The sequence below is a fragment of the Ictalurus furcatus genome, chromosome 5 (genome assembly GCF_023375685.1).
Source record: "Ictalurus furcatus strain D&B chromosome 5, Billie_1.0, whole genome shotgun sequence".
In the NCBI taxonomy this organism is placed as follows: domain Eukaryota; kingdom Metazoa; phylum Chordata; class Actinopteri; order Siluriformes; family Ictaluridae; genus Ictalurus; species Ictalurus furcatus.
Genome location: NC_071259.1, coordinates 15,407,247 through 15,426,467, shown reverse-complemented (window position 1 = coordinate 15,426,467; position 19,221 = coordinate 15,407,247). Strand labels below are relative to the sequence as shown.

Genomic DNA, 19,221 nt, shown 5'->3' with positions numbered 1-19,221 from the left:
TAATCGGTTTTACTTTTAATTGGATATCTGTTTTGTAATATCGGATCCACCGATAAATGGCGTCATCTTGTGGGCGTTTTGAGAATTACGCGCAGGACTGCCATTGCAGCACTGCATAAGAGGGGAGACAAGTCAACAACAGTGTGGCCAGGCAAAGTATACTTGCTTTGCTTTAATTAATAAACTTTATTTTACATAACAACCATTAATGCACAAATGAGATGTGTTACATAAATGCTTGATATGTAGTTTAAGCAGCTTGGTACTAAGAAATAGAGAGGAACTCACAGAGTCTCGTAATCTGTTTACCTCCTCAACGCTTTGGTTAAATAAAAGACACTTTAGTAACAGTGCACTTTATTTTTTGCACTTTTTCAGACCCCTCTTTTATTGGTGTATAAATAAGAGTTGTTTTGTATCGTTTTGTATGCAAGGAGGAAGTGAAATTGACAAAATGTTATGTTATAAATGTTATAAATAAAACGGTTTATTCAGCTCAGTGGTGTTATCATGTGTCAAAAACAGAAGTAAAACAATAAATAAATATTGGTTCTACATATTGGTCATCAAGCACATAAACATGCAAATAATCTGTATTGATTATAAAAAATCAATATTGGTCGATCTCTACTTGAGTGTGTAGAAAGGTGCTATAAAAGTAAACTTAATAATAATAATAAAAATATTATATATGACATATATACACACATGTATGTATCAGCGTTTCCACTACGAAATTTTGGTGCCGTCCAATGTGTCCGGGAATGATAAAAGTTTACAGAACAAACTGGAAAAAATCCAGTCATCTCATTCCAGTGTTTATTTTGCACTGTAACGTTTTGGACTATGCATGGTATATGCGATTGTGGCGGCAAGGGCATGGCCGAGAGTCAGCTGGTAGCCCGAGTTTACTTGTGTGTGTCTGTCAGTGCTTTCAGTGCTTCTTGTAATGAGAGAGAGAGAGAGAGAGAGAGAGAGAGATTTAAGTTTGCAGTTGCAAATGTACTTTGTCTAATGTCTGCTACATGTTAATATTTTTACCATTTATTGTGTCCGAGAAGTTTTGATTTTAACAGACATTTAGAATTTTTAATGGTCAAAAACCAGTATTTACAGAAACTCTGAAAGGAAATTCTCGTATATCATGTACTCTCTTATATTATGAACTGCTATCAAATACCTATGATGAATGTATACATTTAATTACCTCTTTAGTAAGCTGATCAAGTGCCATCCTTTCTTATAGCTGGCACATGTATTTTCTGTCTCTTGAAAAGACTTATTTTCATAGTGTGCTTTGTGTTTTGTTTTGTCTATCTGGCTGGCACCTGCACCAGTAGAAACCATCCACGCACTGCTGTTATCAATGTGTACAATGTGTATAAATACTACCGTTTTGCATGAATAAACCGGAAGTCTCTGTGAACATTCATATGTGTCAGTGTGTGTGTTCATTCGGACTCTCCAGGCGCCTGAACTCTGCGGTAAACCACACTTTCTAGCTCATAGCAGCACAGAACTAATATTTAATAAGTGTAGAACAGGCTGAAAGGACTGATGGAGGTCTGGAAGACATTATCTGAGATTTGGAGATTCCTGAGATACATGGAAATCTAACAAACTCTGATATGTATATATGACTATACATGTAACATATATGAAAAGCTTTCTATGTCCATATTAGAGGTCGACCAATATTGGATTTTACGGATGCCGATAACTAAGTTGGGCAGTACCTGCCGATAACAGTTTAATCAACCAATAGTTTTTAATGTTGATACTGAACAAAAACAAACACTCAAGGTAAAATAATGCTGAAATTTATTACAAAAATAAACAGTACTGGCCGTACAATGAAAATGTACTGTACTTTTTTTAAATGAAATAAATAAATAAATAAATATATTTACTTACCTTGAGTGTGTAGAAAGGCATTATAAAAAATAAACTTATAATAATAATAATAATATATAATTATATCAACATATATATTAACTATTAATAAATATTGAAGTAAATAAAATATATACATCCAAACTGAACCAAATAGTAACACTCCGTGCTCCGTGCATAGTGTAGTCTCACATGTCAAAAACAAACACCATGAAGCATCAGTGCTATTCAGTACTGTATAATGGCAGCAGACCCTTCTCAGCCACTCCTGCAATGGACGCAACCGGGAAAAACTATCGGTCTGGATTTTTGTCGATAACCGATAGTTCCAGCAATTGGTTATCTGTACCAGTTAATCAGTCGACCTCTAGTCCATTTATCAGATTTCTGTGAAGTTTCAGGTACATAACTTTACATTGAAATAAAATTGTTTATCTGCTTTTCTGAAGTGCAGATGGCATGACCACAGTTCTTCTGTAACCATTTCACAGTCACGATTTTCACATTCACATAAGCCATTCATGGTTTCAGAAGGGACGTTTGTGAAAAGATTATATTGAAAATGTACTGTTATGTGTCTTACTGTTCAGTGTGTTTACCACCATCCAGTGTTTTGCTGTATTATAAGAAGTTTTTATTTTATTTAATTTTAATATATCTGCTCTATCGTTAATGTGGTTACTTTATTCTTCAGTTTTCATTCATCTTCAAGTGCTTTATCCTGGTCAGGATAGAGGTAGCTCAGAAGCCAATCTAAGGAACACCGGGCACAAGGCAGAGCAACATGTGCAAACACACATTCACATGTATGGGCAATTTACAGCCAATTTTATGGCCAATACACCTACCTGCTTGGTTTTGGACAGTGGGAGGACGAACACGGAGGAAGCTCATACAAACCTGGGAAGAACATGCAAAACTCCACACAGAGAGTAACCTAAGCTCAGGAGTGAACCACAGGATATTGTGTTAATCAAATGGTAACAATCCCAATTAAGTCCATTTCAGTTCCAGGTTGTAATACTACAAAATGTATAAAAGTTCAAGGGGATGAATATTTAAGCATGACACTGTACAGTGTCACAAGGCGGTGGTGGTGTTAGATGTCCATGGGTTTTACTAGCAACATCAGATTAGCTTCATCATATTTTTCTTTGCTGGAAACTGTGATCTTTGCCTTTCAATGTCATACTGTGAGAGTGAATGAGTATTATAAAAATTTGTTCAGCAGATAAAAATACAGCTTGTCTACCTTTTTACAGTACTAGGTAGCTCATGATTATTATACTCGTAGTGCAGCTTTCTGCCAATTTTCGTTCCTTTCACCATTAAAAAACAGTTGAACCTCTCACCATGACTACATACATAGCACTTCACTAAAATAGTGCATGTAAAATGGTAAAAAAAAAAAAAAAAATCTAACTACATGCAGCTTTGGTCATGCTCAGGCAAACAGAGTCTGAGTGTACAAATAGAAGTCAGTCCAGTTTCTGTGGTTGGGGTAAAAGTGAACTGATGTAAGCAGATGTCTAATTCTGAGTGGTACTCGGGTAGCTTTAACATCACTTGTACCAAATATAGTCCTGTCCTACTCAAATCAGTCAGGAGAAATATGTAAGACCTTAATTATGAATATGAGTTGACAAGGGGTTTACATTTTGTCTTGTTTATTGACTTGTAATGTCAGAGGCTCTGGTGATTTAGTGGAAGCTCATTCTTACATGCAAAATTAAGTCAGAAATGATGAGAGGTTTTAAATTAAAAAATAGTTGGGAAAAAGAAGATATGGTATAAAGAAAGCATATTGTCATCATTCATAAAGTCTTCATTCATATAAAATACAGCAGTAGTTCTTAAAGCTGTTAGGAGCCAGGGACCTCTTAAATTGCAAAATAAAATTTCATGATCCACCTCATTACAGATTTATTTAATCAACATTTAGTTATTGAGGGTTAGATTAAACCCATTTAATTCAAGTGACCAGTCAAAAGGCTAACAACTATAAAAGCTCATAATAATAAATAAATAATTTTAATAATTGTGGATTATCAAAATTACCACAAAAAAAAAGAAAAAAAAAGAGAAAAGAAAATAACCCATTAACCCCCAGCTATGGTTCCTGGACCCCACTTTAAGAATCATTGATGTACAGGATACTCTCATGAAAAGTAGAATGTAGGACAATCAAGGATATTTCAACACACACACACACACACACACACATACACACGCACATATGCACATACATGCACGCACACACACCTCACTCTCCCTAGAATACAACACATGTCAGTCTACTGTCCATCCTCCACCTGCTGTGGCATGTTCACCACCCCCTCGCCAGTATCAATGCCTCCTGTTACATTAGGGTTGTTAGCATTTTGCAGGAACTTTCTCAAGTCCTTCAGAGCAGGCTTGAACATCTGGATGAGGGCAAGAAGGGTGGCCTGTGTACCTTCAAGGGCTTGTGCTTGTCTCTCCTGGGCACAGGCCTGTGCCTCCTGTGAACGGCGGATCATCTGCAGCAGGTCATTCTGGTTCTCCAAGTGCTGGGCGATTTCACGCACATGCAGGTTGGTGACACGCTGCTCCTGCAACAGCTTGGCAGAGTTCAGTGCAATGCGGCTCTTAAGCTCCTGTGGCTTTACTGAACACTCTGCCTGTGCCGCCAAAACCTCCACAGGGGCTTCAGTTGTAACAGTGACAGGTGTCTCTGTTGTGCAGTACTCTACCATGCCCTCCTCCAGAGTGTGGAACGTGGTCTCAGCTACTGTATCACACACATAACTTTATTAAGCACTAGTTTAAAACACTGAATAAATTTGCAAAAATAATGTGCTTTCACATGAAACCTTCCTCATTCAATTTTTGCTTGGTTTTAGTAAATGATGAGCATCAACAGAAATAAAGCTTGGCATAAGTATTATTTTAACTTTTATATTGATGGATATATACCATCCAGCAATCTATGGTTTATCTGTTGGTTTATATCTAAATGAAATTCACAATCAGCTAATAATTTGCTAATTGTTTGCAAAATAATTTGCTAATAATGAATGAAAATGTATTCATTGGATACAGTAACTCAGCAACAGTAACTCAGCCAGTGATAAATAACTTTACCTATCGCAACAGCATCAAAACTGAATATCATGTACTGCGTTATCCTACTAGTGTTTACAGTGCTGTAAAATGTTTTTGCCCCCATCCTGATTTCTTATGTTTTTGTGTATATCTCATACTAATTTGTTTCAGAAATAAAAAATAAAAAAATGAAGATAAAACAAAGGCAACCTGAGTAAACATAAAATACAGTTTTTAAATGATATTGTTATTTACTGAAGGAAAAAAGTTATCCAATTCCAACTGGGCCTGTGTGAAAATGTATTTGCCCCATAGTAATTCCTCAAATCTATAAATCTGCATTCATAATGGGGTTCAGCTGGACTAGATGCAACCAGGGATGATTACTGCCAGCCCTGTTCAATCAAATAAACACTTAAATGGAACGTTTTCAACAGCATGAAGTTAGTTAAAAGGTCTTACCTAGTAACACACTATGCCAAAGTTGAAAAAAAAATCCAGAAATGATGCAGAAGAAGGTGACTGAAATACATCAGTCTCGGAAGGGTTACAAAGCTACAGTCATGTGAAGAAATAAGTACACCCCATGGATATTTTTTTTTACATATTTGGACAAGCAAACATTTGAACCTCTTTGAAACAGTGCTTATTAATAAAGTTAATACACTCGATCAAATGCCACATAAAATTGACCTTTTGTAGTAATTTTCACAATTTATATTAACAAAAAAAAACAAAAAACCCCAGATCAGTCACATGGAAAAAAGAAAGTATACCCCTACGTTTATCACACCTTCTAATCCATAAAATTAGAACAGGTGTTCAAGACTGGGTGCCAGTGATTAGAAACTGCTTACGGAGTGCAGGTGGAACCTGCCTTATTTATACCACTCTCATATCTAGTCTGGTGTTCGCTTTGTTATTGAGGTGTGTGGTGTCATTATGCCAAGATCTAAAGAGTTCTATAAGGCCTTCAGAAAAAAAAAGGTTGTGGATGCCTATGAGTCTGGCCAGGGATTTAAACAGATCTCCAAATTATTTGAAATATATCATTCCACTGTAAGGAAAATCATCTACAAGTGGTGCAGATTTCAAAAGACTGCCCATCCCAGCAAATTCTGCCCAAGAGCACAAAAAATTTTAGGAGGTGTGCCAGGAAAAAGCCTTTGCTGTTTAAAAAGAACATTAAAGTAAGACTACTGTTTGCCAATGAGCATATAGGCAAAGACCAGGCCTTTTGGAATAATATGCTCTGCACAGATGAATTAAAGAGTTAAATAAATAAATAAAATAGAGTTGTTTGGCCACAGTAACAGCAGACATGTTTGATCAACCACAGCTTTTCAGGAGAAGCACCACTGATGAAGCACGGTGGTGGAAATGTTATGGTTTGGGGTTGCTTCACTACCTCAGGAACTGGACAGCTTGCATTCATTGATTCAACTATAAATTCTGCATCATATCAAAGAGTGCTGGAAGATAATGTGAGGCTATCTGTCCGAAAGTTGAAGTTGGACCTTTCAACTGAAAATGGACCTTTCAACAGGATAATGATCCTAAGCACACTAGCAAATCCACCAAGGAATGGCTCAAACAGAAGAAATGGAGGGTTATGGAATGGCCTAGTCAAAGCCCAGGTTTGAATCCCATTGAAATTTTGTGGGGGGATTTGAAACGGGTAGTACATGCAAGAAAACCCTCAAACATCTTGCAACTGAAAGGATATTGCATGGAAGAGTGGTCAAAAATTCCAGCATGCCGATGTCAGAGACTGATGGACAATTATTCAAAACACCTGAAAGAAGTTATTTTTGCTAAAGGGGGCAATGCTAGCTTCTGAGGCCAAGGGTGTACTTACTTTTTCCACAGAAGAATATCGCATCTATTGATATTTCTGTTGAATAAATGATTGAAAAAGCTATTTTTCCAAGTTTTGTTCAAGAAGATCGACTTTATTAATAGGCACTGTTTCAAAGATGATCAAATGTTTCCATGTCAAAAAAGCCAACAATTTCCATAAGTTTATTTTTTCACATGACTATATTTCAAAGGCTCTGGGACTCCAAAGGACCACAGTGAGAGCCATTATCTCCAAATGGAAAATGGCATCTATGTGAGAGTGGTGAGCTGAAAACCAATGCTAACCCAGAATAACACTAACGCCTGTCTTAATTTTGCCAAAACAGACCTTGTTGATCCTCAAACCTTTTGGGAGCATGTTCTGTGGATTGATGAGTCGAAAGTGGAACTGTTTGGAAGACAGGGGTCCCGGTTACATCTGGCGTATACCAAACACAGAATTCCACAAAAAAGAACATCATACCTATGGTCAAGCATGGTGGTGGAAGTGTGATGGTGTGGGGATGCTTGCTGCTTCAGGGACTGCGCAACTTGCAATAACTGAGGGAAACATGAATTCTGCTCTCTATGAGAAAATCCTAAAGGAGAATGTCTGGTCTTCAGTCCCTTGATCCAAGGAATAGAAGTAAATCCTAGTCTTATAAGTAAGTGAAAAACTGATCTCCAGTTATTGGAAGGATTTGGTTGCAGTTATTGCTCCTAAAAGTGGCACAACCAGATTTTAAGTGGGTAATTAGTTTTTCACATTGGTGACAGGTGTTGGATAACTTTTTTTTGCTTCAATAAAATAAATAAATAAATAAAACCTGTATTGTGTTTTTACTCAGGTTACCTTTGTTCTATGTCATTTGAAGATCTAAAACTATTTAGTATGAGATATACACAAAAAAGAAGAAATCAGGCAAGTACTTTTTTACAGCACTGTATGTTGGCTGTGAAATATGGACTGAGGTTATTCTATAATTCTCTGGGTCTGCATCTTCTCTGAGGCTCCAAGTTAGGATTAGCTAGGTGGATGCTGGTTTAGGGCCATGTTTCTTCATGCATTCGGCATATGTCAATGCTGGTTAACAGGTACAGACAGTCAGTGGCTAACGTAACTTAGCTAGCTCAGTAATGTTGTGGCCAAAAGTTCACCACAAGATTGACATAACAAAAAGAGTGGTTGGGGGTTAGGTTGTAATGCTTTCCATTATCTCTGCAATATTGATTTACTTAATTAGGTTGTGCAAAACTTTAGCGGTGAGGTGCTAAAGGCGGGAAAATATATATTTTCATGAATAAATAATAATAATAAATAAATAATAAATAATAATTAATAAATAATAAATACTACTAAGAAATAAATAAATAAGTAAGTAAGTTAGCTAGATTTTCATGGTGACTCTACAGTGCCATTTTGTTCATTGTTATAGTGGAGGTCACAGTTTCGTGCGCGTTATGGCAGGGCATTGATAATTAATTCATAGGCAAAGATGTTAGCCAATCATAGCAGTGGGTGGTTACATAAAGGTCTTAAAAGATAAAGGACGCAAAAACTATCGTTTCAGTCAGAGAGTCACAGACAGCGAGGAAAAAGATAATAAATTACTTTTTTTGTGCAGAAAAACTGTAGTAATATTATAATTACACCTCAGGGAAGGTAATAAAAAAATAATAAATAAACACGTCGTGACCCCTTTAATATCAGTGCTTTCTTGTGAAGCCACAAAAAATTATATATAATATACAGTATATAATTGGACAAAAAGTTGTGTTAATGTAAATTTTTAGTCTGAAGTTTATATTTGTACCACTCTGTTTATGGATTTTATTTTAAATAAACGAAAAATTTGATTGAAAATTTGTTGGTTTGCTTTTTATCTGATTAATCGGGGAAAAATTATTAGCAGATTAATCGATTAAGAAAATAATCGCAGCCCTATTCTCAATATGTTAGGAAGATACCAAATGCTAATTTCACCTAAACCATACTCAAATTAAAGTTTTAATTTAGAAATAAACAATCTCACATCTATTCAAATTTTAATATTTTGCAACTCATTCTACCAAGCACAAAAAGATAAGATTTTACTTAAACTAAACAGTTGCACTTGATAGTGTGTTAGACACTAAATAATAATAGTTAAATCATAAGTAAAGTTGTTATATTTCAAGAAATGAAGATATGAAACAGGATAAATTGTTTTGGGTTTAAAATTTTTTTTAAAAAATCACAATGCCACATGTGGAGAAACCAGATTTTCGGTCTGGTTTTCATTTCTGGACTGCATAGGGATTTATTGGTTTCTAATCAAAATAGATTTAGCTTTCAAAATACATGAATGTTCAAGTCTACAAACTAACACCATCACTTTGTCCTGGGATGGTATAAATAGGGTACAGGATGCTGTTTTGGTATACTACTTGTGTCTAAGCTGTAGTTGGTGGAGGTCAGTGAGCTGTGGAGATTCTAATTTCCTCTGATTCCTACAGCAATGATAAGCTGAGAGAGAAAAGTGTGCCACCCATTTACTATCAGCGATGCGGCGATTTTTAACAAGACCCAAAATGGACATGAATGTGCTGGCAATTGGAAAGAAAAAATGTTTTAGATGTAAGAAATGTGAAAAAAGTATACTAATAAGGTTTAGCCATGTCCATTTTTAAAGTAAACTACACTGGTTAATCACATCAGTATGTGTTGAATGACAAGATGGCTAGATTAGGTAGCTATGTTTGCTAAACTTCTGTTAGCTGGTTATGGAAAGTGCTCCTTCAGCTCTTCTGCCGGTTGTCTTCCATGTTAATGGAAGACAATGTTAATGTAAGACTCTTAATACTTATTCATACCACTAGTTTCATGTTAGCCTGTGTGACATATGTTAAAGGCATAACTGAGATTTTGGTGCTAGATTTGGCAACTTTCTAGAACCCTCAGCAGCTTTACATAAAAGATATCAAGCTATCAATTCTAGCGACTTCTTGAGCAGATGTTAGGCCCTGTTTACACTAGTGCATTTTCGTTTTGAAACAGCATTTTAAAATGAAAATGATCCTCGTCCACACTGGCATTTCCGCGGTGTTTCAGAAAAGATCTCCATCCACACTACACGACCAAAAACGCATGTCACATGACCATTCATGAACACTTGGCATGCGCGTACAAATTTAAACAGGAAGTTGGTAGCTAGTTACCGGCAGTCACAACAAACTGCCGTTCAATGTAGGGTTTTAATTTGCTCGAAATCAGATTTGTTGCGGGTTGCTCTAATCGTAGCTTGCCTCTTGTGCATGTAGGCAGCTGCAGTGTTATAAAATACATATTTTAACTACACAATGGCTTTTAAAAATCACAACAAAGCCATCAAAGCTTGTGGTTCAGTCTTCATGTTGTTGTGTATACGATCAAGGTAGTGTAATGGTCATATGGTAGGGGCTTGACGAATCAGGGAAGGAAACGCAATGATCCAGAAGACCCAATCAGGGGGCGAATGTGGGCACCCACGCCTTCGTTTTCAAAAGTCTTCGTTTTGGTCTGTTTACACTGAAATGCGAGCCCGGAGTTTTCAATCTAAAACGGGGTCTACGGCGTTTCCAAAAGTCTCAGTTTTCGAGGGTCAAAAATGCTGGAGTAGCGGAGACGACAGGCGTAACCATGGCAAAAGTTATGCATTTTAAAACGAAAACGGACTAGTGCAGTGGTTCTCAACCAGGGGGGCGCGGAAAGATCTGAAGGCGGGTGCAAATTGTTTTCAAGAAAAAAAACATAGACTGGCCATCATTTGGGTGCTCGGTGTATTTTACTGCTTTTCAAATAGAATGTGCATAAATGGAAAAACTCCGTATTCTCTTTCCCTTTGTATTTTCTTTTTGCTGGGGAGAGGCAGAGCGGAGTGCAGACCAGTGTTGCCAACTTAGTGACTTTTCAGACCCCTTTAGTGATTTTTTTTGCAAAAAATAAAACTGCCTAGCAATAAATCTAAAGTGCCTAGTGATAAATCTAGCAACCTTAGCAATTTTACAAAATATCGCCAGTACTGCAAGCGCGAGGTTTTGCTTTCCCTCTGTTCAGTGAGTGGCTGAGAGCCGGAGCAGCACATCCCGTTGATTGAACGGCAGCTGAAAATCAGTATGTTTACATGGACAACAATAATCCGATATTACCCCGATTAAGACAATACTCTGATTAAGAAACTACCATGTAAACAGCAATTATTGATTACCTTAATCCGGCAAAAGTCATACTAGAAGTAAACACAAATCAAATTAAGACATGTGGAGTATTCCTATTTTAGTCACATTATCGACGTGCATTAGACATGTAAACACCTTAATCACACTACTGATGCCGTGTGGGAGTTTTCACTGTATTTTGCGGCAGGACACATACACACATGGTAGTGATCAACCGTTTGACGGCAAACAAGAGAGTGAGGCTGTGTCCAAAACCGCGTACTTACCTGCTATATAGTAGGTGAAATACACGTATTTTGGTAACTATATAGTTGGTAAGTATGTGGATTCGGACACAGCCCACAGCTTCAAGCAGTTGTCTATTTGCACGTATATCATGACAAATAATTAACTGCACTTGAAGCTTCAGAAAAATTAAAAATGAAACACCCAAGGCTATATATGGTACCATAACGAAGACAAACTGTATGTTGATACGTGAAATTCTGGGGAATTCTAATCGATCTATGTTCTATAACATGTAAAACTGGAACATGAAAGGAACATTCTAAAAGCAACTCATGTAAACACCTTAATCACAATATTGTCTTATTCATAATAAGATCAATAATTAGATTATTTCTGTCCATGTAAACGTACTCAGTGACTACGCTTACATGGACAGCAATAATCTAATTATTGCAGCGTTTTTCGTGCTTTTCATGTGGAAAACTACTTGAACTGGTGGAACTGATGTTTGCTGGTAAATTAGACCTTTTAGCTGTACTCTTGTGATGCAGGTGAATAGAAAATGTATAATCAAGATAATCCAAAAGCAGCTGATTGCTAATATGTTATAGCAGTACAATATATTAAACCGAGAAATAAATCTAACACTATTGTAACCAAAAGAAATTAAAATATTTGGGGCAGTCAATTTTCAGTTCAAGACAGCTGACACAAAGTTTCGGGATTTGGTACAGTTTTGTTTCTTTTGTTGAAGGACAAATCAGAGGTAGTGGTTGCCTACAACCCATGGTGGTGGCCAGAGCCGCATCTCCCTGCATTTCTCGCCTGGTTTCCCACTGAAGCTAAGCAGGGGAAGTTAAGCAGGGTTGAGTCTGGCCAGTACCTGGATGGGAGACCTCCTGGGGAAAACTAAGGTTGCTGCTGGAAGTGGTATTAGCGAGGCCAGCAGGGGGTGTTGTCCCTGTGGTCTGTGTAGGGCCTAATGCCCCAGTATAGTATCCCTGTCTTTCGGATGAGATGTTAACCCAAGGTCCTGACTCTCTGTGGTCATTAAAAATCCCAGAACACTTATTCTAAAAGAATAGGGGTATACCCTGGTGAAATTACCCCATTGGCCCGTAATAATCCTCATCTTTGAATTGGCTACAACACTCTCTCCTGTCCACTAATAGCTGGTGTGTAGTGGGCGTTATGGCGCACTATGGCTGCTGTCACATCATCGAGGTGGATACTACACAATAGTGCAAATAGTATGGAAAGCACTTTGCGTAGAAAAGCACTATATAAATGTATCTGTAACTAAATAACTAAGCCTCTTGATGTTTTTGCATGTCATTCAAAGAGAGTGCAAAGATAAATAATAATCAAAATGATCTATCCCAGAGTGGAACACAGAGTGCACACAGACAATTTCCTACAAGTGTGTGTGGTTCTATCTCCTGAATAAAGCAATTCCAGTCACTTCAAAGTACTAATACTAATAATAATCTGTTGCCGATGTGCCAGAAGATTAAGCATCTCTTAATTTGTAAAGTATTTCTTTATTTTCATTGCTCTGATATGCACCATTCTGTCATGACTTACTGTACCTTTTTCTTTAATATTATTACCTTTTCTAAATATTTCTTTTATTCTAAAAATATTGTGTATTATTGCAACTTTAATTTCAAGAAGGGACTGCACCTTTCCTCCATATTACAAGATTTTGAAGAGAAATAAACAAGCTGCAATCATTGGGGACAAATCTACAATTGGCAACTAGGGCCCCCCTTCCCCATCAGTAAACTGATTTCATGTGTATGTGGTAATTCTAGGCTTAAATGAAACAGCCTTGTTGCATGTCCAAATATGTTCCACATTTCATTAAAATCAGACAATCACAAAGTTAAAAAATGAAGCTGAAATAGAAATGCCAAACCACACTGACTGATTGAAGCCAAACTGTTTTTTGTTGTTGAAGCCAAACTGTATTTTTAATCAACCATTCTTTGCAAAATATTTAATTTCAGCATCCACACATGTATCAAGCTTTATTCATCACTCGTAGGAGCCTTTAGAAACATCTGTATCCTATGGGTGCTCCAAAGTGTGTGTTAAATTACCTGAGGGGCTTGGACCCCTAGTAACCATATCTCAACTGGTATTTGAAGTACAAATATTATAATGCTACCACTGAGCTGTGACTTGCTCTTCATATCTAAAAATTTCCAGGTCAAAATAATAATAATAATAATAATAATAATAAAATTAACTTTTCCAAACACAGGAAAAGTTTTTCTGTTTTCCTGAAAAATGGCCTAAAAGGCTTACCTTCTAGAGTTTTCATTTCACAGGTGGTACCAGGTGTCGGCTGAATACCTGCTGAACAAAATAAAACAGTATAAGATTACTGCAGGATTTTAACTTGCTTTTTTGTATGTTGTATACTTAATGAAATTCTGTTTATATTAGTAAGCAGTATATTTGCAGTGCCTTGCAAAGGTATTCACCCCCCATGGAGTTTTACTTGTTTTACTGCATTACATGTAGAGGGGCTGTGGGATTGGTACCATTTGATTTACACAACATGCAGACCACTTTGGAGGTGCAAAATATTTTTTTATTGTGACGCAAACAATAATTAAGACAAAAAACAGAAATCTTGAGTGTGCATAAGTATATACTTAAAAGTATAAAAATATATATATACTTAAAGTCAATACTTTGTATAGCCACATTTTGCTGCAATTATAACTGCAAGTCTCATGGGCTATGGCTCTATTAGCTTAGAACATCTAGCCACTGGGATTTCTGCCCATTTTTCAAGGAAAAACTGCTCTAGCTCCTTCAAGTTAAATGGGTTGTGCTGGTGTACAGCAATCTTCAAGTCATGCCACACATTCTCAATTGTATTGAGGTCTGGGCTTTGACTAGGCCATTCCAAGAAATTTAAATGTTTCTCTTTAAACCATTCCACAGTAGCTTTAGCAGTATGTTTAGGGTCACTGTCCTGCTGGAAGGTAAGCCTCCACCATCATCTCAAATCTCTGGAAGACTGAAACAGGTTTTTCTCAAGAATTGCCCTGTATTTAGTGCCATCCATATTTCCCCCAATCATAACCAATTTTTCAGTCCCTGCCGATGAAAAGCATACACACAGCATGATGTTGCAACCATCATGCTTCACTGTGGGCATGGTGTTCACGGGGTGATTGGAAGTGTTGGGTTTGCACCACACATAGCATTTCCCATCATGGCCAAAAAGTTCAGAGAACCTTTTTCCATGTGTTTGGGGAGTCGGCCACATGCTGTTTGGCAAATTTAAACATTTTCTTGTTTTTTCTCAAAGCAATGGCATTTTTTGGCCACTCTTCCAAAAAGCCCCACCCTGTGGAGTGTATGGCTTAAAGTGGTCCTATGGACAGATACTCCCATCTCTGCTGTGGATCTTTGCAGCTCCTTCAGTGTTATCTTCGGTATATTTGTTGAATTTCTGATTCATGCCCTGCTTGCCTGGTCTGTGAGTTTTGGTGTGCGGCCTTCTCGTCTGGTTTGTAGTGATGCCATATTCTTTCCATTTTGTTAAAATGGATTTAATGATGCTCTGTTGGATGTTCAAAGTTTGGGATATATTTTTTATAAGCCAACCCTGATCTATACTACAACCCCAATTCCAAAAATGTTGGGATGATGTGTTAAATGTAAATAAAAACAGAATGCTTGATTTGCAAATCTCCTAAACCCATATGTTATTCACAATAGATCATAGTAAACATATCAACTGTTTAGACTGAGTAAATGTACCATTTTAAGAAAATAATTTGGTCATTTTGAATTTGATGGCCACAACACGTCTCAAAAAAGTTGGGAGGGGGGCAACAAAAGGCTGGAGAAGTAAGTGTTACTAAAAAGAAACAGCTGGAGGTTAATTGGCAACAGGTCAGTAACATTATTGGGTATAAAAAGAGCATCTTAGAGAGGCAGAGTCCTTCAGAAGTAAAGATGGGCAGAGGTTCACCAATCTGTGAAAAACTTCATCTACAATTTGTGGACCAAGTTCAGAATAATGTTCCTCAACATAAAATTGCAAAGACTATGAATATCTCATCATATACAGTAATAATATCATCAAAAGATTCTGATAATCTGGAGAAATCTCTGTGCGCAAGGGACAAGGGTGAAAATTAATATTTCATGCCCGTGAACAGGCATGATTCTTTAATGAAAATCACTGCATGGGCTCAGGAACACCTCCAGAACTCAGTTTATGTGAATACAGTTTACCGTGCCATTCACAAATGGTGGTTAAAACTCTATCATGCAAAGAAGATGCCGCCACATGATCCAGAAATGCCGGCATCTTCTCTGGGCCAAGGCTAATTTAAAATGGACTGAGGCAAAGTGGAAAACTGTTCTGTGGTCAGGCGAATGGAAATTTTTAATTCTTTTTGGAAACCATGGACGCCGCATCCTCTAAACTAAAGGGGACTAAAGAGGAGAGGGATCTGCATCTCTGATGGTATGGGGGTACATTAGTGCCTGTGGAATGGGCAGCTTGCACATCTGGAAATGCACCATCAATGCTGAAAGGTATATACAGGTTTTAGAGCAACATATGCTTCCATCCAGATTCCATCCCATCTTTGCCTCTCTCAGATACACTTTTTAATACCCAATCATGTTACTGACCTGTTGCCAATTAATTTGTTGCAAAATGTTCCTCAAGCTGTTTCTTTTTAGTAACACATACTTTTTCAGCCTTTGATGCCCCCGTCCCAAGTTTTTTGAGATGTGCTGCAGCCATCAAAATCAAAATTACCTTATTTTTTCTTAAAATGGTACATTTACTCAGTTTAAACATTTGATATGTTATCTATGTTCTATTGTGAATAACAAATAATAAATAATGGGTTAATGAGATTTGCAAATCATTGCATTCTGTTTTTATTTACATTTTACAGTGTCCCAACTTTTTTGGAATTGGGGTTGTGTGTGTGTATATATATATATATATATATATATATATATATATATATATATATATATATATATATATATATATAATTTATTAGGGATGCACCGAATGTTCGGCAACCAAAAATAGCAAAAAAAGCACTTTCGGTGTTCGACCGAATAAGTGAAAAGGCAGAATAAATTTGACCGAACAATGACATGTTTGATGACGCGCCAAATAGCCTAGCAACCAGAGTGAGATGCGCGAATTTCACAACCTCCACTTCCGGCAGCGCGCTCGGAGCGATGAGGGGGTGCGCGCATGCACAAGCTACGTGCACGAATGCATGCTCTTCGGATGTTGACAACCGTGACATTGTTTACTGTGGACACGTGCGTTTGTTTTGTTTCTGTTCTGGAGTATTCTGTCACGTCGTGAGACGTAAGAGAGTAGAGTACGGAAGCAGGTAAAGACGTATTTATTTAAAGGAACATAACATTAACAACGTATCTAACTATACTATATCTACTATAATACTCCGCGAGGTGTACAGGGAAGCGAGCGGTATATATCCCCAATATAATCAGCCGTATATAACCGAATAGAACCACTTTTTGCACTTGTCAATGCACTTTTCAATGCACTATTTAGTTGTAGGCTACGGAGTGTTCCATTCTTTCAGCAGTCAGTTATAGGCCTAACATAGGCTATTCAAGGGGGGCTCAAAGATGACCACATAAAAAATATTTTTATTTTACTCATTTATTAATTTAAAGTTATATTGTGCCTTGTTGGTAGCCTATGCCTGCTGGAATGAAAAAAAATGTTCAGTGTTAAATAAATATTTTGAAATTGTAGTTTTTGTAATTGATTTTTTTCTTTGAAAGGCAAGACAAAATAGTAAAAAAAAATAGTAAATTTAATTTATGCAATGATGAAAAAAATGGCAAAATAAACGGAAAAAACATGAAAAAACGTGTTCGGTATTCGGCCAAGTTTTTCATTATATTCGGTTTCGGCTTCGGCCAAGAATTTTCATTTCGGTGCATCCCTAATATACACACACATATACATACATACATACATATATTATATATATTATATATATATATATATATATATATATATATATATATATATATGTAGACAGACTCAGGAGCCTTTCAGAACAGATGTATATATACAGACATCATGTGACAGATTGTGTGACACTTTGATTGCACACAAGTGGACCTAAATCAACTAACTATGTGACTTTTTTTTTTTTTGCAGTTTTTTTTTTTTGAAAAACAAGGCAGCAAAACAGGAAAAACTAAAAAACAAGGACAACCAGCAAGAATTTGTTTTCTAAAATGTTACACTGTGATGTTGGGTGTCAGAAACATAAATGTGTTCATAAATACACTCAATGTCCACTTTATTAGGAACAACTGTATACTCATGCAGTTATCTAATCATCATGTGACAGGAGCACAATGAATAAAATCATGCAGATATAGGTAAAGAGCTTCAGGTAATGTTCAAGTAATGTCAAACATCAGAATGAAGAAAGTGTCATTTCTGTGACTTTGGTCATGTCATGGATATTGGTACCAGATGGGCTGGTTTGAGTATTTCAGAAACTGCTGAACTCCTGGGATTTTCACATACAGCACACTCTAGAGTTTAAGATGAATTGAATGATGAATTAATTGTGGCAAAAGGCTGGGGTGTGACTAAAAGAGAAATGGGGTAAAACCACACCTAAATTAGATCACTGTTTCAGAATTATATAAAAGCCTGTGCCACCAATTTATTCATTGAGGTGATCCACAGAAGTCTCGGCTTTGTTGTATTTTCAATGAAGTCTGATTTTTGGCATCCTTAGACCCTCGACTCTGGACATTTTTTACCTTTGATTGAAGAGATTTTCCACCACATAAAATTAGCATAGTTGGCAGGATTGGAACAAAAGCCAGGTAGGGTGAGGGACTAACTGCATGAGCAAGGTGGCCACCTTGAAGAAGGTAATCATTTTTGCTTTTAGATAATTTGCTTGTGTGGTTTGCTGTGGCTCAGCCTGAGGCGGTAAGAACACTCATGGGCTTCTTCAAATTAAAGAACTAAATTGAGCATAGGGGTTTTGTATCTCAAAAAGATACAGCTGCATGCAGAATGTATTTTGCTGTAAGAGGGCCTTGATGGATACAGTGAAATATAAATGAGGTAAAAATACATAGAAAGAGAGAAGCCTGCAAAACCCTGCCGATACCACTCTTCACTGTATAATTTAGTGAACAGTGATCTCGTATACAGCTGTGCTAGTGGATAGAAATAAGTAGATAAAAGTTAAGCAGATTGGTCCTGTCCCAGAAAGGGTACCCGGAAAAGGTTTGTATAGGTGGGTCACACAAGAGGCATGAAGATAATAAGTAGTTTAAATCTTGTAAGTCTTGTTGGTCTAATAGGTGTTTAATGTTGTTTGCTTGATTGTTATTCTAGGAATCTTTCCTTCTGTTCTGATTTTGCAAATATTCTCTTTTTTCTTTTGTGACTGTAAGTAAGTAAGCAAGCAAGTAAATTTTATTTATATAGCACATTTAACACAGCAAAGCTGACCAAAGTGCTGAACAGAGTAAGAAAAGTAAAATAGAAAACAGAATAAAACTAAATAAAGACAGACAATAGACAATAGTAAAAATCTGATTAAACGAATATTCACAATATTAACAATATTAAGGAATAAAAATGCCTGGGAGGAGAGATATGCTTTCAGCCTCTTTTTAAAAATGATAACTGATGGTGCAAGGCAGCTGTCCAGTGGCAAATGATTCCATAAACGAGCGGTGGCAACTGAAAAAGCTCTATCCCCCTTAGTTTTTAAACGGGATCGAGGGACATACAGAAGAAACCTATCAGAAGATCTTAAAAAACTGCTAGCTGAATGTGGTGTAAGAAAATCCTTGAGATAAGACATAGCTTGATCATTAAGAGTTTTAAAGACAAATAACAGAATCTTAAACTGGATCCTAAAATGGACCGGGAGCCAATGGAGCGATGCTGAAATT

The 19,221-nt window shown here is 36.8% G+C and overlaps 1 protein-coding gene across 4 annotated transcripts in view; it reads right to left on the bottom strand.

Moving 5' to 3' along the window:
- Nucleotides 1-2,151: 2,151 nt before the first annotated feature.
- Nucleotides 2,152-19,221, bottom strand: part of naif1 (nuclear apoptosis inducing factor 1) — a 32,419-nt gene continuing 15,349 nt past the window's right edge. Inside the window, exons 2-3 of one of the 4 annotated variants that reach the window (XM_053624854.1) lie at nt 13,552-13,602; nt 2,152-4,663 (exon numbers count right to left, since the gene is read on the bottom strand). In XM_053624854.1, coding sequence (XP_053480829.1) covers nt 4,188-4,663; nt 13,552-13,602 — 527 coding nt within the window. In that variant the 3' untranslated portion in view covers nt 2,152-4,187. The remainder of the gene's footprint in view (nt 4,664-13,551; nt 13,603-19,221) is intronic. The other 3 variants (XM_053624856.1, XM_053624855.1, XM_053624857.1) reach the window with 3 other exon arrangements.